The sequence below is a fragment of the Bison bison genome, unplaced genomic scaffold, assembly GCF_000754665.1.
Source record: "Bison bison bison isolate TAMUID 2011002044 unplaced genomic scaffold, Bison_UMD1.0 scf7180017864063, whole genome shotgun sequence".
Taxonomy (NCBI): Eukaryota; Metazoa; Chordata; class Mammalia; order Artiodactyla; family Bovidae; genus Bison; species Bison bison.
In genome coordinates, this window is record NW_011494635.1 from 12542633 (window position 1) to 12566284 (window position 23652).

Below are 23652 nucleotides of genomic sequence, written 5' to 3' on the forward strand. Positions count from 1 at the left end.
TGCACCCAACAATAGCATAAACACATCCTTTTCAAGCACCATAGATCATATTCTAAGATAGACCATATCCTGAGCCATAAAACAAACCTCAACAAATTTTATTTCTTTTTAATCGAAGGATAATTGCTTTACAATATGTGTTGGTTTCTGCAATACATCAATATTAATCAGTCTTAGGTACACATGTCCCCTCCCTCTTGAACCTTCCTCCCACCTCCCACCTCCCATCCCTCTATAACCCTCAACAAATTGAATTGAGATCATACAGTTCAGCTTCACTTGGGGAATAAAATAAGTTCATAGTTCCTATTTATTTATTTAGTAAACTTACTTACTGAAACATCATTAAATCTTCCTAGCACAGAAGCTGGCATAAAAAAAGTCTGATGAACAAACAAAACAATCAATGAATGACGGAATGAAGGAAAAAAAGGAAAATATCTTGTTGTTCAGTTGCTCATTGTGTTCAACTCTTTGCAACTCCATGGACTACAGCATACCAGCCTTCCCTGTCCTTGACTAACTCCCAGAGTTTGCTCAAATTCATGTCCATTGAGTCGGTGATGCCATCCAACCATCTTATCCTCTGTTGCCCCCTTCTCCTCCTGCCCTCAATCTTTATCACGCGGCCAAAGTATTGGAGCTTCAGCATTAGTCTTTCCAATGAATATTCAAGACTGATCTCCTTTAGGATTGACTGGTTTGATCTCCTTGCTGTCCAAGAGACTCTCAAGAATCTTCTACAGTACCACAGTTCAAAAGCATCGATTTTTTGGTGCTCAGCCTTCTTTATCATCCAACTCTCACATCTGTACATGACTAGTGGAAAAACCACAGCTTTGACTATATGGATCTTTGTCTGCAAAGTAATGTCTCTCCTTTTTACTACACTAGGTTTGTCATAGCTTTTCTTCCAGGGAACAAGGATCTTTTAATTTCATGCCTGCAGTCACCTTCTTCAGTGATTTTGGAGCCCAGGAAAATAATTCTGTCACTGTTTCCATTTTTTCCCCATCTCTTTGCCATGAAGTAATGGGACCAGATGACATGATCTTAGCTTTTTTTTTTTTTTCTTAATTGAAGGATAATTGCTTTACAGAATTTTGTTGGTTTCTGCCAAACATCAACATGAATCAGCCACAGGTATACATATGTTCCCTCCCCCTTGAACCTCCCTCCCCATCCCACCCCTTTAGGTTGTTACAGAGCCCTGGTTTGAGTTCCCTGAATCATACAGCAAATTCCCACTGGCTATCTATTTTACATATGGTAATATAAGTTTCCATGTTACTCTCTCCATACATCCCATCCTCTCCTTCCTACCCGCTCCCACGTGCATAAGCCTGTTCTCTATGTCTGTTTCTCCTTTGCTGCCCTGCAAATAATTCATCAGTACCATCTTTCTAGATTTCATGTATATGCGCTAGTATACGATATTTGTTTTTCTCTGACTTACTTCACTCTGTATAATAGGCTCTAGGTTCATCAACATTATTAGAAGTGACTCAAAGGTGTTCCTTTTTGTGGCTGAGTAATATTCCATTGTATATATGTACCATGTCTTCTTTATCCATTTATCTGTCAATGTACATGTAGGTTGCTTCTATGTTCTAGCTATCATAAATAGTGCTGCCACAAACATTGGGTTACACATGTCTTTTTCAATTTTTGTTTCCTCAGGGTATGTGCCTAGTAGTGGAATTTCTGGTTCATATGGTGGTTTTTTTTTTTTTTTTTTAAGGCCTTGAATAGCTTTATTGAAATCTGTATAAATAAACATGCACATTTCAAATGTAAACTCAAGTGAACTCAAGTGCAGACAAAATTTTAACCTCTGTCATGCAGGAGATTAGTTTACATTTAAAAAAAAAAAAAGAAAGAAAGAAAGAAAAAGAAAAGGAAAGGATAAAAAGGAAAAACGCAAAACAGCTTTAAAAATACCAGGATGAAAAACCAGCTTTAATATTAAGGTATAAAGCAAAGCCATGATCAACATACCTCATTTATCCTGGTTAAATGCATTTTTCTTTCACGTTTAAATGCTAACATAAATAAATAATTTACCAAAATGTGCACTCACAGAGTGAACTTTTATTTACAATACACAATTTATAATCTATTGTATTCGATTAGTTCAAGTGAAGAACATTATACTTTTTGCTTTACTAATAGTGGGACACATAGCAATTTCTCAGGTAGTCGATATGTGAAACGTGCCCCAGCATTTATTTTCTATTAAAGGCAGTATTATATGCCAATTGACAATACATTCTTTCAACTAGATCGAAGGGGAAAAAGCAGCAAATGAAAAATGTTTCAAATGTTCACACATATTTTTGGGCATCCTGGATCCTTGAATGTGGTGAACTAAAATCAAATTCAAGGTTTATGTTTTATATACTGTACAGGTTCTGACTCTGGAACATGCAATGCCAATTCTCTTGTAACAAGTTCCCTTCTGAGAAAAGCTGTAAGGCTATGGTGAATTCCATCAGGAACACACAAAGAAAGTTAACAGACCTACCTTTAAAGCCAATTGTCCATTAGTAATTTAAAGGCCAGAAAAAAATTTCTCATCTAAGCTTGATGCAATCATTACTATGGATACAGAATACTATTAAATTTGTCTTTATATTACAATACTTATACATATTATAATAATACTTATTATTATACTTATTATAATACAATACAAAAATCTCCATACTGTCTTCCATAGTGGCTGTATCGATTTACATTCCCACCAACAGTGCAGGAAGTTTCCCTTTCCTCCATACACTCTCCAATATTTATTGTTTATAGACTTTTTGATGATGCCCATTCTGACTGGTGTGAGGTGATATCTCATTGTAGTTTTGATTTGCATTTCTCTAATAATGAGCGAAGTTGAGCATCTTTTCATGTGTTTGTTAGCCATCTGTATGTCTTCTTTGAAGAAATGTCTGTTTAGGTCTTTTCCCACTTTTTGAGTGGGTTGCTTGTTTTTCTGATATAGACTTGTATGAGCTGCTTATATATTTTGGAAATTAATCTTTTGCCACTTATTTCATTTGCTATTATTTTCTCCCATTCTGGGGGTTGTTTTTCATGATCTTAACTTTTCAATGTTGAGTTCTAAGCCTGCTTCTTAACTCTCCTCTTTCACCTTTATCAAGAGGCTCTTTAGTTCCTCTTCTCTCTCTGCCATTAGAATGGTATCATCTGCACATCTAAAGTTATTGATATTTCTCCTGGCAATCTTGATTCTAGCTTGTGATTCCTCCAGCCTGGCATTTTGCATGATGTTCTCTGCATAGAAGTTAAATAAGCAAGGTGACAATATAGAGCCTTGACGAACTCCTTTCCCAATTTTGAACCAGTCCATTGTTCCATGTCCAGTTCTAACTGTTGCTTCTTGACCTGCATACAGGTTTCTCAGGAGGCAGGTAAGGTGGTCTCATCCTGGAGGCCAACAAAGCCTCTTTTTACAAAAGGTTAAGAATGAAAAATAAATGATGCCCTGGAATAAGTTGCAATATTACTTTATTAACTTTATTCAGTATTAACTTATTTTCTATGGCTTATTGAAAATTTTTTTTTAATTCAGAAAATCTCACAGAATCCCAGACACAGATGTTCTCTGTGCAGCAAGAGGGCTGCATTCTGATATGGCCAGCAGATGGCACCAGAGGATGTGGTTCAGCCCATGAGGTTGTCCTTTCATAAACCTTAGGAGTCCTCCTTACCTCTCCCAGCCATGGAAAAGAGAGCCAGCCTAGTCCTTCCCTCTGTGGCCTGAGGACCCCCACCAACCACCGCTAGAGTGAGGATAGTGAGGATGCAGAGAGAGCAAGTGTAGAAAATGGTAGAAAATGGCTTGACCAGAAAAAAAGGCAAGGAAAAGTGGGAGTAAGATGAGGGCTGGGGATGGGAAAGACACGAGGAAACTGAAATTCAAGTGGGAAGGAGTAGACAGAATGGGATTGGAAATGACAAGCAAAGTCCCTGAGTTTGGGGCATGGAATACACAAGTGATGGATCACACACTTCCACTGTGTCTGGGAAAGGTCTGCAAGGATGGGTGTGTAGGCTGCTGCTGCTGCTAAGTCACATCAGTCGTGTCCGACTCTGTGCGACCCCATAGATGGCAGCCCACCAGGCTCCCCCGTCCCTGGGATTCTCCAGGCAAGAACAATGGAGTGGGTTGCCATTTCCTTCTCCAATGCATGAAAGTGAAAAGTGAAAGTGAAGTCGCTCAGTCGAGTCCGACTCTTCGCGACCCCATGGACTGCAGCCCACCAGGCTCCCCCGTCCATGGGATTTTCCAGGCAAGAGTACTGGAGTGGGGTGCCATCGCCTTCTCCGGGTGTGTAGGCTAGCAGTCTGTAGATTTGTCAAGGAAGTTGCCTCCAGGTGGCTTCTATTTTGTCTGTGAAGCAGGAGGCCACTCTGCCTGTTGACAGTTGGTAGGGGAGGGGAGGTGTCAGAGTTGAAGGGGTGCTGACAAGGGAAGCCCATGAGGACTGCTGGCCAGCACCAAGGATGGGTCTGGGAGATAACACTATCCAGCTCAGCTTCTTCATTCACTTGCTCATTCATTCTGCAAATATTCATTGATAACCCACTATACCAGGCACCATTTTGGACAATGCAAGCTACAGCCTGGGGGAAGGGGCAAGGGGAGCAGATAGACAAATAAATAGACATATAAATTTTAAAAATATGACATCATGGAAAGAGAAGGACTATGAAGAAACAGGCAAAGGGAAGGGTAGGGAGTGCTGAGAGTGCTGTGAATGGGGACTTAGGGAAGTCTTCCTAGAGAAGTGACAGCTGATTAGAGGGCTGAATGCAGCAAGGGAACGAGACCTGCATTACTGGGGGCAAGCATTCCAGATAAACAGGACAGCCAGGGCCAACAGAAGGGGGACACAGAAGGAAACGGGGCCAAAGAATAGGTCACACGGGACGCTGGAAATCACGTTTTATGCTCAGTATGATGGGAGTCACTGGAACTAGGGAAGCACATAACTGGATTCATATTGGTAAAGGGATCATACAGGCTCCTGTGTGGAGAACAGGCTAAAAGGGCCAAGCATGGAAGAAGGGACACCAGCTGGTCAGTATGAGAAAACACGCTTTATGTGAATCTACCACTATGTTTGGCAGACCATTAGTTAGACAGGCAGTTCCCTAGAACGGAACCAACAGCCCACTTCACTCTTGCACCTTGGGATCACCCATGGGCTCATTTTGACAGGCCCAAGCAAACTCAGAGTGACTCAGACCAGAGGCACTTCACTCCTACCTTTGTGTGTAGGTAGGGTAGACATTCCAAGTGGCTCCCGTGAAGAGGAATACCTGTTCCAGAGCAGCAAAAGTAGGAAGAGACAGTACTTGCTGAGTACCCCAGGGAACCTGAAGGAACATTTCAGAGGCTTCCACAAAGCCACAAACCAAACACCTGGGTCGTGGATTCACTGATGCCCACAGCACAAGAAACCATACAACCAGTTCTACACAGAATCCAGTGCCAGGAGAGAACTTCCCTCTCAAGTGACCTCCCACAAGTGACAAGAATTGTAGCAGTTTTGGCACAGGATGTCGGCCTGAGCGTGCTGTACTAGACACGCCTAATAGAGTCATCTGAGTATCAATCAATGCCACAGCTCTTTAAGAAACCTAGTCACAGCAAGGAACTCATCCTGTGTCTATCTAGTCTCTGGCACATATTTCAGGTGGGTATATCCACTCATTTCCCTTGGGTGTAGAGCCAAGAGTAGAAATGCTGCCAGGCACAAGGCCAGTTTTCGCAGAATCAGCCACACGGTCTCCTAGTGTGGCTGCACCCAGTTCCACCCTGTCTATAATGGCCTAAGATTTTTTTTTTTAATGGCACCAGCCTCTTCTTTTTATCACACAATAACTAGAATAACCCTTCACTGTAGCCCCAAACAGTGTAGCATCGGGGCTTCCCAGGTGGCGCAGGTGGTAAAGAATCTGCCTGCCAGTGAGATGTGGGTTCAGTCCCTAAGTCGGGAAGATATTCTGGAGAAGGAAATGGCAACCCATTCCAGTATTCTTGCCTGGAGAATTTCATGGACAGAGGAGCCTGGCGGGCTACAGTCCATAGGGTTGCAAAGAGTCAGACACGACTGAAGCGACTTAGCATGCATGTAGCACCAAACAGACCTTGGATTAAGTCTCATACCACCTATCTGAGTGAACTTAGGTGCCTTACTTGTATCACATAACCCTCTGGAGGTTCTGTTTCCTCACTGGGATGAATCACCCTCCCTAGTCTGAGGTGGCATCCATGTTAAATTAAGAGACTCTATGTCTAGCCCTTAAGTGTGAGCAAGTCAGACTACCCTCCTGACCTGCCACACCTGAAGCTCTCCAACTTGCAATCACCAAATAAACTTCACCCTCAGAGTTCTTTAAATTCCTACACTTGTGATCTGGAAATTCTACGTATTATTTTCACCCTTCATACTTATGTGATGGGCCACTTCTGTCCATCCCGGCACAGTTAGTGGGAAAAATCCAGGACGTGGGGAGGGGTCAAGACTGGATCAGTGCCTCCAAAGGTGAAGTTAATAGGAGGTGCTTCCTGCCGCACAACTCTGGCCAGGAAGGAGACAGACACTCCTTGACCAAAGTAAGATCCAAATTTACATTGTCCATTTAAGTACCATTATGTAAGTAAGTAAGTAAGATCAGTAAGATCTCCAAGACACATCATGTTAACTAAAACAAGCAAAGTGCAGAATAGGGTGGATACTTTGTCACTTTCACATAAAAAGAGAGAAGGGTATATATTTATAATAACATATCTAGAAATGGATACACAATATACTAATATATATAATATAATAATACTGGGAGTGGCATTCCACTCCCAGTGGAATACCACTGGGAGTGGCAGTGGTACTGGGGACAGCTGTGGGAGGAAGTTGTTCAGTGTATCCTTTTATGACTTTTGAGCATGAACTACATTGATAGATCCTCTATTCCAAACATATTTTAATACATATACTTACAATTTTTCAAGTTACCCATGAGGTGAATACGAATCCCTAACATAAACTCCATGAGGGATGTCGGGTAGGTCAACCTTCACAAAACAAGGATGCCTCTTTGACATGTGCATGTAGGTGTGTGGGGGGGAGCGGGGAGGGCGGGGGGTGGGGGGGCAGCGTGTATGTGCATGTAGGTGGGTGTGCATGTAGGGGTGTGCAGACAGGTACAGGGAGGAGTGTAGAGGCATAGCCATGTGTTGGACATCTTCATCACAGCCTAAGGTAAGGGAGTAAAGGATATAGAGTCATATGAAAGGCAGTGCCCTAAGCTTCTGAAGAGCTAACCCAACCTAAATTCACACAGAGTTAAACCAGGGGGTACACCCGGCTTTTCATCACATCCTCCACCACCCAACCCCTCAACTCTGTAGAATTCAAACTCTGTCGCTAGAAATCTGGAGTAAGAAAATGACTAAATGTTCTTTAAGGTTTTATGCACGTGTGTGTAGTTGTACTTGTGTATAGGTGGAAGGGTGTGGGGTGGTGTATCTGTGTAGGAGTGACGTATGTGTGTGTGGATATATAAGGGATGTATATGTGTGTGTATGTTTTCACCCACCAAAATGGCTGTACTACTGTACTTCCCAGAAGTTTTTCTGGGAAAAAGCTTCCCAGAAGTCAACTGGAGCATCCCAAGGGCAGAACCAGGGCCTTCTGGCCAGATGACATTGATTAATAATTAACACATCTGAGCTTGGCATGGAGCCACAACAGGTGTCCCCTCCCATAAAACTCACCTTCACTCCATGTGGCTATGTTACCCAATCAGGCTCTGAGAAGTCCAACAAAAGGCCAGCAGGCAGACCCAGGCCTATCTTGAAGGAGTTGGGGCTGGGTTATGAGGGGCTCTTACTCCTAAGGAGTCTCACTGGCAGGAAGGGAAACAATCACAAACAGACTGGGGTGAGAGGATGCCCCTTCCACTAAAGGCAGGCATCTTCCTTTCTGGGGGTATAACCAGACCACAGCTGGCCCCATTATCCCCTCGAAGAAGATATGACAAACACACAAAGACATACATACACACACATGTACATACATGCACACACACACACACACACAAGGCTAAGAAAAATGGAAGAGAGAAGCTGAGGAGCACAGGAAGGGCAAGCCTCTTTTATTATCCCAAAATGCAAAGTATTGAAGGCACTTACAATAACAAGGTTAGAGATGAGGGGAAGCATAGGGAGGTCAGAGATCAGAGCACAGAGGTAAATCAATGGACCCCACCCTGGTCACCACCCAGGAAGGAGAAAAGAAGAAGCTACAGGGCCAGGTCTGAAGCCAGTTAGATGTCTAGCTCTACAAAAGATACAAATCCATTCTACAGAGGACTCGGAAATGAGGAGTACACAGCAGCAAGGGGCAGGGCTGGCAGTCACGAGTTAGTGGTTCTTTAAGGAACACGCTCGGCAGCAACGAGGCACTCAGGTCCCCTGCTGGAAGAGGTCTCGGTACATCTCAATGAGACGGGCAGCCTCACGCTGGCCAGAGAGCAGAGCACCATGGGTGGTGGAATAGTACTTGCGATGGGTGGCCTCACCTGAGAACAGCACCTGCATAGGCTGGGCAGGGGGACAGGGAAGTGAAGATGGAGGAGCAAGAAAAGCTACCTGTCTGCCCCAGAACCCCCATCCATACTACAAGTTAGAAAGGAATAGGCGGGCATCTCAGATGCAGGTATTGTTATTTCCATAGGAGGAGGAGCTGCCCATCCCACCTGCCCATCTTCCCCTGCTTCTTCCCCAAACATCCGGGCCTCAGTCCTTTTTGCTCTGAGGTTTTTGTGAGTCCTGGCTCTACAATTTCAGAAATTCACACTGCCTCTTACTAGTGAACTTGGGGAATGATTTAACCTCCCTAAGCTTTGATTTCTTCATCTCCAAAATGAGTTTATACCATCTACTTCTGAGGGTGATTGTAAGGATTAAGTGAAATAATGTATCTAAAGAACTCAGAACCTGAAAGAATATAAGAACTCAATAAAGTTAGGCAGTAATTTAACAAACCTTTATGGAGCCCCTACTAGGTTCCAGGGACTGTTCTGGGCACTTGGAAGATAAAAGGTGACCAGGCAGCTGCTTTGAGGAGCTTCCTTGCTGGTGGGGAAGCCAGACACGAAACCCAATTACTAAATGGCATCATACGTGACGTGATGGGTGTTTGGGCGAGGTGCTGAGAGCCCAGAAAAGAGGCCCTCTGTCAGGGAGATCACACAAAGCTTCCCAGAGGACAGGACCTTTGGGCTTCTTCTCAGAAGATGCTGGATAAATAAACAGGCAAAGGATGTTTCAGGAAGAAGGAAAAATGGGGGCAAATGCATCTCCTAGGCCTTGTCTAGGAGATGGTGAAAATTTTGGCAGAGCCAAGCTTAACATCAAGAAAGCAGGCTGTTTAGGTGGGGTCCAAGCATAGAACAAATGCTTGCATTCCAAGCTTGAGTTTGGATTTTATTCCAAAATACCTCAAACTGAATGTGTAAGGTACCAGTCGGGGACCTTGTAGAATGAGGTTTTCATTCATCAGGTCTGGGGTGGGCTGCAAGTCTTATGTCTAATATGCTCCCACATGGTGCCAGTGCTGCTGGTCCATGGACCACCCACCTTGAGTAGTGAGGTTTTAACCCACCAATAAAAAGCCTACAGAGGTGGTTAAGCTGAAAGGGAGGCACATATTGTGGCAGAGGGCAAGCTGCCTACTCCACATCTTTTCTCTTTCTCCTCAGTAACAAAAATCCTGACATTTAACTGGGTCCATGGACAGAAGAGCCTGGCAGACTACAGTCCATGGGGTCGCAAGAGTTGGACACGACTTAGCGACCAAACCACCACCACCACTGCCCTCCAGGGAAAAAAAAAATGTATCCCAGTCTCTCTAGCAGCTGGTAGAGTCATGTGACTACGTTCTAGCCAATCAACTTCAAGTGCACTATTGCTTAGGGACACTGACTCTTCTCAAGGGTTCCCTTCTTTCACTCATCAGCCTGTCACAGACATGAGAACGAAAGAAGCAACCTCCACGGCCCTCTTGGATCACAAGGTGGCCTGGAAGATGGAGCCAGGTTCTACTGGTACTGGGCCTCAATATCTACCTCCGGATTTCCTTTTGTGTGACCTAAGTAAACTTCTGTCTTGTTTAAACCAGTTTGTTTTGCTTTTTGTTATATGCGCTAGTCCTAACTGACGCAGGGGACGAGAGAAGGAGGATGGCTATAACAGTAGCCTTTCCTGAGCACAGCTAGGACACACACAACACATTGCTTAACTGCAATCTTCCTCATCAATTACACCAGAGAATTATTTTAAATATAATTTTGTTGGGGTTTTAACATTTATTGTATGGGTATGCTTGGTGGGGGGAACTCAAAATCTACTTTATAGGAGCAGAAATATATAGAGATAATTTCAATTTATTATTTTTCTGTGTGTTTTACTATATAGTTACTATAGTTTGGGGGAAGGTCAGTATTTTATTTCCTAAAATACACTGGGGGAAATAAGCAAAACATACTGGGTCAGTGCTGCCCAACAGAACTTTCCACAATGACAGAAATGCTCCTTAATGACACACTCTAACGTGGCAACCTAATGAGGCTACTAATGTGGCCTCTAATGTGGCCACTCTGATGAGCAACAGGTGGCTCTCAAACTTGAAATCTGGCTAATGCAACTGAGGAACAAAATGTTGTATTTATTACTTTAGATTTTAATTAAATTAAATGTGGCTAACAGCGACCATATTGAACAGCACAGAATTAAAAGGCTCAGTTTTTATAACCTCAAGAAAGCATTTAAGATATCCTAGTTTGACCCTGTTTGTTCTTCCAGATGTTAAGTGTACTTTTTCTTGTTTTCTCCATCATTACAGGAGCTACTCCACCTATCTTACCTTGGCACTCCTCCCCTGGACCAAACACACATACACAACACCCACCCCTCAAAGACCCCTCACCCCGCAGCCCCTCACGTACCCAGCACACCCACACTCACCGCTGTCTTGGAGCTCTCCGTGTATGGCAGGGGCTTGGCCAGCTTCTCCACATCTGCCCCACTTGAGCCCACCTGTGTGTATGAATAGGATCCCCGGAAGTAGGGGTTGCTGCCCCAGGCTGAACGCAGGATTCGCCGAGGCTTTGGGATATTGGGGTTCCCTGTTGGGGAGTGAGAAGAGCCAAGGGGAAGGAGGATAAGAAATGGCTGCACACAGAAGACACTCCTGAGCAGACAACTCCCATTGTATCTCGGGGGCTCCAGGAAGGCCAGGCACAAAGAAGGGAGGGAGGGAGGCTGGGGTTCAAGCTGTATACCCCTCAATGTCTCCTTGTTTTTCTCCCCAAGAAAAACAGCTCCTCTCCGTGGGCCTTAATTTTCCTATCTGAAAAACATCCCAGATAATCATGTTCCCCATTCCAATTTCAGGGGTTCTTGTGGGGCTCTTCTGGGATAGTGCAGGAAAGATGTTTGAACAAAAATCAGACAAAACAACCACAAGTCCATCTCTTAGCAAGACAACATGACTAGGAAGTGGGGAATCTGAGTTGGGGTGATATCTGAGTTTTTCACCATCAGCCTTAGAAACAGAGAAGAAACAAAGAGCCTGTGATCTTGAGTGTCTCAAATTCCAAATGGAGAGAGCTTGCAATTTAGGAGGCCAAAGCCAAGACACAGTGTCCTACAGCATCTCTCCCAAGGGGTGCGCCCCCTCAGTTTCACAACCTGGGGATGAGGATGCTAGTACTGGTTCAGGAGACTCAGAGGGGCTAGAGGAGGAGGACAGACAGAGCGAGGCCTATTGAGCCGGCGGCGAGACAAGGACAGGGACGCACCTGTGAACTGCCGCAGCATCTCTGTGCAGATCTCGGCCACTGCCTCGTCATCACACTTCTCCATGACAAGGGCCTCCTCCCCACAGATCCAGCCACTCAGCACATGGCCGTATCGCTCAGGCGGATAGAGGACATCAAAGCCACAGATCTTGCGGTACCAAAGCTCGGGCGGGTAGGTGAGCGTGCAGCTCTCCGCCTCGTCCTCCCACACAAACCGTAGGCTGTTGCACTCGGGGCCCCAGAAGGGCTCCTCGAATTCTAGAAAGATCTTGTCAGTGGTGCCGATGCCCAGTCGGTGGATGGCAGCCACCTTCTCGGCGGGCAGGCCTGGCCGAAAGAAGCTGGCATGCTGCCTCTTGAGCACGCCCAGTGACACGGTCACGATCACGTGGTCTGCCGGGATCACCTCACAGTCCTCGCACTCCACCACCACTGGCCACTGCTCATCCTCATCCTGCCTCTCCTCCCGGGGCTCCTCTCCACCCTGACTGCCCTCCCCAGCATCATGATTATGGTCACCCTCATCCCGGGGCTCAATCTCAGGGCCCCGAGGGCGGGATGAGGCCTGGTCCCAGTGAACACAACGGACGGGTTTCCCCAGCTGGATGACGTGGGCTGGGATGCCCTCAGCCAGCAGCTCCACAACCCGCATGAAGCCCGAGGGGATGACGTGGTGGGCACCAGGAATCTCAGTCCATTCCCCAAAGGCGCTCAGGGACACCTCATCCATGCTGTGCGAGCTACTCTCACAGCTTTCCACCTGTGGGAAGAGCCAGAGGGGAGCCAGGTGACCGCCAAGGCTGGGCAGGGATAGAAGCAGGACTTTAGGGCAGTGCTGCCCTCCTCGGACCCAACTTCCCCAGGGTCAGTCTTTCTCATTCTGGCATTTGTACTCAACAGAGCTCCGAGATGGCAAAGATACCTTCAGGTACTGCTGGATCATGGCGAGCTTCAGGCGCTTGGTGGCCTCTGGATCATCAGGGTCATCCCTGATGCGGTTGCGCACCTCCTCTCGGGTGAACACCCCCACGCTGTTCTGACTCTCAGCGTTAACTGGTTTACCATGCCGGAAGAACTCCTGGGTCAAGTTATAGACCTGCAAAGAGATCCCAGGAGACTGAAAACACATTCACTCGTCCCACCTCCATCTCAGACCTAAGGGTTCTAACTCAATACTCACCATCTCCAAAGTGTTCCCAGATATGCTGAGCCCATGGCACCTCTTCCTTGGAGAATTAATGCGGTACTCAGTTTTGTACTGAGGCTGCACCAACAAAATGGAGGTTTGGGGATGGCAAACTGAACCTGGGCAGTCAGCTTCCTTGCCTCCAGACACAGGAGGTGGGATGGGCCCCAGAAGCTCTCTTACTGAACCCCTGCTTAGAACAAAGTGAAATGTCTGGTGCCCGTACAGTGTGTGGGAAAGGAACTGCCCTTTCAAGTGCTCCACATAGCCAAGCATACCGCCCACTAAAGAACCCACGTCTACACAGATAACTCTTATTCAAGAACCAAATGCACAGACTCTCCCCTGACATTCCTGTCCAAGTGTATCTGCTTCACCCTCTCCCAGGAAGGCAGCATGGAGCTGTGTCCTGACTGGTGTTTTGCAGGGGAAAGAGCAAAAGGGGCCCGTACATTGACAGGAATGTGTCTACCCTGCAACTCAGCTCTAGGACTGCTGAGGAAGAAAGGTGGTATGGCCCAACCCCTATTACTCCCTCAAGGGAAAAGCCTCCACATAAGAGAGAAACATAAATTAAACTTTTCTTTGAATATAAAGAAGAAAGCAAGTTAAATTATTCCTTTTTCTTCTCCCAACAGTCACAAGATGCTGGGTGTTTGGCTTTAACTGAAGTCCTCAGCAAATTCCTCACCTAGTACCATTGCCAAGGAGTCAGGCTTTCAACTTGCCTCCTCCCCCTTAGATTTTTCCCCTTGGTGATAAGCAACAGAGTAGCCAGCCAATCAGTTTATGTTAACTAAAGGCCAAAATGCCCAGCTGAGGACTAACAGATTTGCATGATTCTTTGTGTCAACCACTGACTAGGACTGCCATAATTGAACATGCATTTGCCATGTGGGTGGTCTCCTGTCCTAGGTTAAACAACATCTTCCTAATGTGACCCAAGGGAAATGGGATGGGTCTGTAAGAGCTAACAATATTCACCCCATTTCTCATTAAGCACTTTTCACTGGGATCTCACTTATCCTTCATAACACTATGAAGTAGGTATAACTGTGTCTGTTTTACAGATGAGGAAAGTAAAGCTCAGAGAGTCTCAATAACTATCTCATGAATATACAAGTATGTACCATTCTATATGAATGGCAGAACTGGTACTTGAGTCAAGGCAATCTTGCTCCAGAGATTAAACTCTATATGATAACTACCGAACAAACTCATCTATTCGTTAACAAATATAAGACATTCAAATGAGTAGCCCTTCAAAGTCATCGCCTTGGGAGGGAGGCTACATATTTATTACGAAGCCACCCTCAGGCAAGGCTTCACATGCTTAGAGCACACCTCTTCAGAATGGCCTCCAGCACTGTCTAACAGCTATATAAGGAAATCTCTCTCTTGACCTCATGGTTAACACCTTTTCCTTCTGACTCAAAGCAGCACGACTTAGAATGATAATAATAATAATGTAATGTTAGTCGCTCACTCATGTCTGACTCTTTGTGACTCCATGGACTGTAGCCCACCAGGCTCCTTGTCCATGGAATTCTCCAGGCAAGAATACTGGAGTGGGTGGCCATTTCCTTCTCCAATGATAACCTACCTTTATCTATCCTACTTTCCATGACTCACACTCTTGGCTTTCAAAAATCAGACCCACAAGCAGAAGTTGATGATGATCTACCTTCAGGAACGTTTAAAAGAACAAGTAAGTCATGGACCCTGAACATCATTCTCAAGAGGCATCCATGCTTGAAGCACTCACAGTAATATAGGAATCAGGACATGACTGATTCTCAGTACACCAAGAAGGTCTACTTTCAAGAATGCTGATTCTTACTTGCTTAATATTGAGTGAGAACACACAACACTATAGGATTGTACATACACACTGTATGAGTGCACACACATAAGACAATGAGTGTTCCTGCCTTCCATTGAGCAGGGACAACCCCAAAGCAAGGGTCAGTTCTCCTTTCCTATGCCCAAGAGACATAAAAAATGTATAATAGGTAAGTGTTGACCAGTTTACTAACCTAAAGTGAAGGGTCATTACACTATAAATGGAAGCTATCAGAAGGCAAGATCTACAAGTTACCTTGCTTGTTTTTTGCAGTTCACAGCAAAGTTTCTAAAAATATTAACTTTTTTTTAAGCCAAAATAAGACAAGGGCACATTCCCTGACTTACAAAGCTACAGTAATCAAAACAGCATGGTACTGACACAAAAACAGACACACAGATCAATGGAACAAACCAGAGAGCCAGACACAAACCCACACACAATTACTCTGTGATACAGGAGGCAGAATATATATGGAAAAAAAGACAGTTTCTTCAACAAGTGGTGCTGGGGAAACTGGACAGCCATAAGTGAAAGACTGAAATTCAAACATTTTCTCACACCATATACAAAAATAAACTCAAAATGGACTAAAGACCTAAATGTAACAATGGAAATAATGAAACTCCTAGAAGAGAACATCAGCAGAACACTCTTTGACATAAATTGAAGCACATAAATTGAAGAATCCTAAGGCAGAAGAGACAAAAGCAAAAACAAATTTAATTTAATCTAAAAATGTTTGCACAGCAAAGGGAATCACTGACAAAACAAAAAGACAACCTACTGAATGGAAGAATGCATTTGCAAATAATATGACCAGTAATGGCTAATATCCAAAATACATAAACTGCTCATACAACTCAATTAAAAAAAAAAAACTATCAACTTGATTAAAAAATGGGCAGAAGACCTGAATACACATTTTTCCAAAGAAGAAATACAGATGGCCAACAGGCATATGAAAGATGCTCAACATAGTTAATCATCAGAGAAATTTAAAATGACAATGAGATATCACACCTGTCAGAAGAGCTATCATCAAAAAGAACACAAGTAACAAACATTGGTGAACATATGGAGAAAACGGAACCTTTACCCTGTTGCCAGGAATGTAAATTGATGCAGCCACTATGGAAAATATGGAGGTTCCTCAAAATATTAAAACTAGAACTATCACATGACCCAGCAATTCCACTCCTGGGTATATATCCAAAGAAAAAGAAAAATTAATTTGAAGAGATACTTGTATCCCAAAGTTCACTGCAACATTATTTATAATAGCCAACCTATGGGAACAATCTATGTGCCCATCAACAGACGAATGTATAAAGAAGATGTTAGATAGATATAGATATAAAACATAAGTTATATATGTAGTATACATACACATGTTTTATATACATGTTAGATGCTGCTGCTAAGTCACTTCAATTGTGTCCGACTCTGTGCGACCCCAGAGACGGCAGCCCACCAGGCTCCCCCGTCCCTGGGATTCTCCAGGCAAGAACACTGGAGTGGGTTGCCATCTCCTTCTCCAATGCATGAAAGTGAAAAGTGAAAGTGAAGTCGCTCAGTCGTGTCTGACTCCTAGCGACCGCATGGACTGCAGCCTACCAGGCTCATCCATCCATGGGATTCTCCAGGCAAGAGTACTGGAGTGGGTTGCCATTGCCTTCTCCAAAACATGTTAGATAGATAGATATAAACTATATTGTTATATATATGTATATAGACACACACACACATTGGAATTTTACTCAGCCATACAAAAGAATGAAAATCTGCAATTTTCAACAACATGCATGGACCTAGAGGGTATTATATTTACTGAAATAAGTGAGACAGAGAAAGACAAATACTCTGATCATCACTTATATGTGAAATCTAAAAAACAAAACAAACAAACATAACAAAACAGAAATAGACTCAGATCTAGAGGACAAACTAGTGGTTACCAGTGGAGAGAAGGAAGGAATGAAGGGTAAAACAGGGGTATGGGATTAAGAGATAAAAACTACTATGTATAAAAAATAAATAAGCAACAACTATATATTGTACAGTACAGGGAAATATAACCATCATCTTGTAATAACTTTAAATGGAGTATAATATATAAAAATGTTGAATCACTATGCTGTACACCTGAAACTAATATAATATTGTAAATCAACTATACTTCAATTTTAAAAAATCAGTTATAATTCTATATACCAGGAACAATTAGAAAATAAGGGTTTTTTTTAAGTTATCATTTACAAAAATGCCTAAGAACATTAACAACAATGATCATACACATTTACCTAGTAACAAATCTGATAGATATTTAAGGACTTTCTGCAGAAATATTTAATCATAAGTATCAATAATCTCTTCCCTAGTACTTCTCTACTCATTGTCTTCATTCTACCCTCAAACTGGGGCCCAGAGAATGTACAGACATGACCAGGATCACAGAAAACCCTAGCAAGTTGCCTAGGCCCCCACCCCCATCACACACACACACACACACACACACACACACACCAGTGTGCTCCCTGTCCCCCACACTCCTGTGCTCAACTATTCCCGTAATACCTCACCTCGTTGTATAAATCACTGAATTCCTCAACCACATCCTTGGGGATCCTGCAGCCACGGTTGGTGAGGTAGCAGGCCACGCCATTCTTGGAGTAGAGGCTGATGCGGCCCACACTGCGCTCTCCATCAGTTGTCTCTTCCAGGAGCCCGTTGGCTTCTGCTAGATGATAGATAGGATTCCCGTGGGAGCCATGGATCCACGTGGCTCCCAGCTCAAAGGTAGCGTGTCCTGATGGCAACAACAGGTTCTTAGCACAGCAAGGACTCTTCAAAGAGGGCCAGAACACTGCCTCATCTTCCTTCTCCAAGGGGATCCTTCCATCCCCAGCAAGAGGGCAAGGAAGGGGATTAGGCCCCCCTCTGGCAACAAACCAAAGTCTTCAGTGAAAAGCTCCCAGTAAGAAACCATATGCAGCACAAAATGGATTCCGCTTTATAAATGAGGTAACTTCCACCCTCAGTGACTCTGACGACACCAAGTCACCTCACTGGAATTAGAAGATTCTCCTTCTGTGATAACATCCGACAATAGGCCCTCCCTCCTCACTGATGCCTCCCTCTCAGGAGAAATTCTACGGTACCAGAGGGTACCACATGGTACAGGTACCTGAAATACCCAGTGAGGAGGCCCAGCCTTTCAGACCCAAGGTCCCCATTTGGCCTTATTCCAATTCCTCAAAATCCAGTGGTTCAGAAATCTAAACCACTCATCCAGATGGAAAATGGGCAACTCCTAACTCAGTCTAGGGCAGAAGAAAGAGGGAAACATTCCAGTTTTGAAGACTCCTCCCCAGGGCAGTCTAAAACACACTTCTGGAGAAAACTAAGCTTTCTCATCCTATGGCATAGGTGGCAAAACCTTAAGAGATTGTTTGGGGCAAGGGAAAATCTTGGGCCCAAACTGGGATGAGGCTGGTGGCTCATTTTACCACCCCATCCATAGCCAAGGGACCAGATACTCTGAGGCAAGTTCCCACCGTGCCTGGGCCTATTTCCTCTTCTGGGGCTCAGTTTCCTTTTCTTATGCTGCAGAGCCTGTGATACAGTTGTCTCCTCCCTTGCCTAGCTCCCAGGAAAGTTGAAACAAAGAAAGGAAAATATAGAGGAACATTTTTTGTGTTTTGCTTTGTTTTTGGAGGCCTGATTCAAGACATCATGTATGATAACTTTTTTGCCAAGATGGACACAGTAATTCCTCCTATCCTTACACACATGGCCCTTTGCAATGTGACTTTGTCAGTCCTCCCATCAAAAGATGGAGTCTTTCCTCACCCCTTGAATCTGGGCTTGCCTTGTGACTTGCTTTGATTAATAGAATGCAATGAAAGCAATGCTGTGGCTTCAGAGGCTAGGCCTCAAGAAACCTTGTGCCTTCTAGCCTCACCCTCTTAGACTGTGACCACCATGAAGAGAAACTCAGATTTCTGGAGCCACAGAATATCAGCAAATAAAATAATGTTGTTTTAAGCCACTAATATTTCAGGCTGTTCTGTTATGCAGCAATAGCTATCTTGTAAACCATAACAGACAACAATCACCCCTCACCCCAGGAATTGGGCATTCCTCTTTTTCTGTGCTTTCTCTTTCCTGGGCTGCTTCTAATTAAACCATCAGTTCAAAAAAAAAAAAAAAAAAAAAGCCCTGTAGCCCTGTATGCATCTATGCGCCAAACACAGAGCAAGAGAAAAAACAATCAACCTCAAACCACAGCCAGTAAGGCAGAACTTCCTGGTGACTCTGGAATCAGGGGCAGGAATGTATGGGTCCCTTTGTCCAGGGAAAGCGGGCAGACTAGAGGGCATGAAAAGCTGGAAACCCAGTGCCCTTCTTCCACAGGGTTCAGGGAGGGGGGCTGGTCACTGGGGACATTTATCACTAATTATCCTTTAGAGCCTCAAGTTCCCAAAGGTATTTTTTTGTTTTTGTTTTGCTTCTTTTGAGCTTCCAAAAGAAGCAAAAGGGGCTTGCATCATGGACCCTTCCCAGGGTACACCAGGGAGTTCCAAGTCATAGTCACTGGGCAGCCATTCCAGGCATGGGGTATCCAGGCATAAGCAGGAATAAGGTGAGCAGCTCAAGGTTAGCAACATCAGAGTTCCACCCTATCCCTCAAGCGTTACAAGGAGGTGGGGGGCCCGGAGCAGGCTCAGTCTTAGGATGTTCCCTGTCGTCCCCCACAGGCCTCTCACCTCTGTCGTCCTTGTAACCACAGGGTACTGGGCGCCATCTCCACAACTAGCCCACAGTGTCCCTGGGGCTTCTGGTCATCGCTGCTGCCCTTACCACCGGGATTCGCAGCTAGCATCTCACACTGCTGCAGGTCCAACTGCAGCCTGGGCTTTCAGCCCCAGGTGTCTGCACACACAACACATACGCGCTTGCCTGGACTTGCTCTCCCATATTCTAGCAGAATCTGCCTTGATCTGACTCCTCATGTATATCATCCGTTCCTTCTTTTGACTACCTATCCGACTCCCATCATCACCTAAGGCCCACCCAAGCTCCCTCCCCTCCAAGGAAGGCTTCCAGCCACATGCATCTCCTCAGCCTCCTGTAGCCCTATCTCTTCCACTTCGCTCCCTGTATCAACTTCCCTGCAAAGCACATCTCAGGTGTCAACTACCACTGAGACTGGGCCATTTGTCCTCCCATCTTCCGCTTTTATGTCAGACCCTGAATGTCTCATCAAGACTTGAGAACCACAAATGGAGCCATCCCATCCCTAAAGCTCCTAGCCAGCCAATCCCTAAGGCTCCTAGCCAGCCAATCAGGTGTTGAGCAGAGTCTCCAGGCTTCCCCCAGCTGACTGTCCTCAGGTTTCCGTGTGCCTTGGGACGCACTTTCATCCTCACTGCCAACACATACTCCTGTGTCTGCCAGGGAAAACAGACATAACTTCGCATATACCTTCCAGGAAATGCTCTAAGGAAGACTTTTACTGTGATCAGAGTTTTTTAAAACATGAAAGTTTCCCATGTCTCCTCAACCTCTGCTTGTTCTAAGCCTGACCACCTACTTTTCTGAACCAATTGCCCCATTCATCAAAAGTAAATACACAGAATCTGCGTGGCCTTGCAGCCCAAGTAACAATGGACACAAAATCCCATGGAGGGTCAGTGTAACCCACATACGCCAGGCCACCATGGGTAGTCCCACTGGGCCATTTTCATTGTCAGACCCCTTGGCTAGGGAACCCTGACCTCTGGCTGCATTTCAGGCTCTCCCCCACCCTCTAGGACCCCTGGCAAAATCTGCCCACTCTTGGGTGTATCTCTTAACTGGTTGCTTTCTCCAGAAGCCTTAATACTCTGAAACCTACACAGATCCTCTTCCCAGACAATCCTAAGACCTGCCCACCACTCACAAGGAGGCCCAAAGTCTTCTTCCACCTCCACACTGTGCTGAGCTCCTATTGCCCCAGGGCTAGCTCTTAGTAATGGTATACTAAATCATATTCAAAAGTTACCAACTAATAAAGACTTGTACAATTCCCCTTCTTGTGAAATAGAAACCAGTCTACCCACTACAAAGTTTGGTTCTGGGTGTCCTCTCCCACCTAAACACTGTGAACCCTAGCTTTTGTTCCAAAAACAGAGGCCAGACTCCCCATTCTGCACACCTCAGAAGGGTGCTGAGGGGGCAAAGGAAGTTTCTGGAAAAGGCCCAGGCCGCATGCACGACAGAACACTAAACCCTGGGAAAAAGCTAAAATAACAAGATCTCAGGCTAGGCCAGGGCACTAGGAGACAAGAGGTGACCTTGGGAGATGACTGGACTGCGGTGAATGAGGCACTTACCAAGTTTCACACTCTGTACGCGGCCCCCGATGCGGCTGGACGCCTCAAGCACAGTGACATCTGTAAAGCCCTGCTCCAGAAGTGCTTTGGCCGCAGCCAGGCCAGCCAAGCCAGCACCGATCACCACCACACGAGGCTGTCCCCTTCTCCGCAGGCCACGACTGAGAGGGTCATCCGCACTGTCACCACTGGATTCACAACTTTGCATACCGTCCACGCTCGCCTCCTAGGAACCTGAAGCGGGGAGGGGGTCACAGCTCACCTGCTCTGCCTTCACTTCCCACCTGCCCCAAGAGATGCTCTCAGTCTCTGCCCTCAAGGGGGGACCTTGAGCCCTCTCATTCTCTTCTGAGGATCCGGACAAGAAGAGCCACCTCCAAAGGATGTGGGGAGAGAGGAAAAGACGGAGCCATAAGGAAGGAAATAGGAAGGAGGTTATGTACTGTGGGCCCTCATCAGCAAACAGGAGAGCTGAGAGCCCATCCCAAACCCCTGAAATCCATCAATCCCACCCCCAATCAACTAGGTACTGCTTCTTCCTCAAGGATGAGACAAGAGTCAACAAGAAAGAGGATGATCAAGAAGGTCAAAAGCAGGAGAAACTGACCCTGGTGCTGCTGACCCCAGACCAGCACAACCCAGCACAGCCCAGCATCACTGCTGTGGTCCAGCTCACACCAACCTCAGGATGCTCACATGGACCCCAGGATGCTGAACAGACCTCAGGGTGCTGGAACCAGCCCCAGGATACTTGGACCCACTGCACCAGACCCTCTGCTCTCCCTCCCTGGCCTGGCCCTTCCCTGGCCCTCACTCTCCCTTCCACTGTCTCCTCTTCTCCTTTTGCTTTCTGTTAGTCTTTCAGAGCCTAAACGAGGTGGTAATTTGGTGGGCAGGACACAGTCCCACCTTCCCCCAAGAAAGTGCCACGAGGCTGGTATTGGATGAACCTCTGCTATTCCGGGTAGGTCTCCGGTTTTTTGTCCCAGGCCACTCAGCCCCTCAGTCACCACAAAGCAGCAAAGAGCCCAGGAAACAGTGGACCATGAGGACCTGTGGCACCAGAGGCCAGACATCAAATTGACAGTTACACTAAGCCAGCTTGCTCAGAGACGCCAGTCTAGGGAGCTGATGAGAGGCCCAAGGGGTCCCTGAATCTGGCCCCAGGGCTGAGAGGTTGCCCTTCTATTCCCAGAGTGACTACAAGGGCTTGAAGGTATCTTTGGGCCATCCCAAGGGGCCACTCAGCTCTGATCTTGTCCCCACTTCCTTCCTGACCCAAGCTGCCTTTGCTAAGTTTTCAGAGGCAGAAGTTGCATACCGTCTAGTTATCCATACTATCCATAGTATTCAAGACCTAACAACAGGGAAATGAATTCATGAGTGGAAAGTAGCTGCTGGGCAATGGACAGGGGGCATATAAATCTAATAAAGCTAAGAAAAACCCTTCCTATGACACAGCAATTCCAGTCCTAAGAAAACACCCAAGAGAAACAGGGTATACTCCACCAAATAGATACACTAGAATGTTCAGGACAACTTTCTTCATGATAACCAAAAACAAATATCCCAAAGGCACATCAACAGAATAGATAAATATATTGTGCTATTTGTAGTGTATTCATACAAGGTACTATTCTTCAGTAATAAACAGAACCAAACTACTCTCAACAACATTACATTGACAAAAGAAGCCAGAGACAAAAGAGCACCATATTGTATGACTCTATTTATGTGAAATTCATGAAGCAGTAAAAAGATGACAGAAGAGAGATTGAGAGGAGGGGAATGAGTGAAAGGGTCAGAAGGGAACTTTCTGGTCTGGAAGGAAATGCATCTTTCTATGAATGGTGGTTAGTGCCACTATATATATATATATATATGCATAAACACCTCATTCCTGGCTCACTGTAAAAAATAAAAGCTGTGCACTAACAACCTTCTTCCCACACTTCAAGGTCTGACAGCTTGTTTCCATCCCACCTCTAACATTTATCACAGATTTTAAAAGAGTTTTTTTTCTAAATATAAATATGCTCAGGCTGAGAAGCTGCTCCTTGAACTCCTCGTCCCACTCTACCTGCCTATGTCACACCTGGGCACGGACAGGAGTGTCACCCCATTCCTGCCCCCAAACTCTCTCCAAACCGCACCCCACCTCCCATCCCTATGCTGCCCGACTCGGTGGAGTCAGGCACCGGAAGGTGGCGGAAGGTGGCCGGAAGGTGGCGCCCGAGACACGGAGACCTTCAGAGGCAGGGGCTCCCCTCCTCCTAGGAGAACCTGTATCCCGGCTTCCACATTCTTCCTTGTGCGGTTACGGTCTCGCCCACCCCCACCCCAGTGATGTTCGGTTCCGC

The 23652-nt window shown here is 45.5% G+C and overlaps 1 protein-coding gene across 5 annotated transcripts in view; it reads right to left on the reverse strand.

The window, feature by feature from the left end:
* Window positions 1-8150: 8150 nt before the first annotated feature.
* SMOX (spermine oxidase) overlaps window positions 8151-23652 on the reverse strand; it is a 35531-nt gene continuing 20029 nt past the window's right edge. The window contains exons 2-8 of one of the 5 annotated variants that reach the window (XM_010836467.1): window positions 21293-21526; window positions 17498-17724; window positions 12809-12982; window positions 11887-12241; window positions 11051-11211; window positions 9071-9160; window positions 8163-8626 (exon numbers count right to left, since the gene is read on the reverse strand). In XM_010836467.1, the coding sequence (XP_010834769.1) occupies window positions 8489-8626; window positions 9071-9160; window positions 11051-11211; window positions 11887-12241; window positions 12809-12982; window positions 17498-17724; window positions 21293-21500 (1353 nt within the window). In that variant the 5' untranslated portion in view covers window positions 21501-21526 and the 3' untranslated portion in view covers window positions 8163-8488. Of the gene's footprint in view, window positions 8627-9070; window positions 9325-11050; window positions 11212-11886; window positions 12647-12808; window positions 12983-17497; window positions 17725-21292; window positions 21527-23652 lie in introns of those variants that run through there. The other 4 variants (XM_010836464.1, XM_010836465.1, XM_010836468.1 and 1 more) reach the window with 4 other exon arrangements.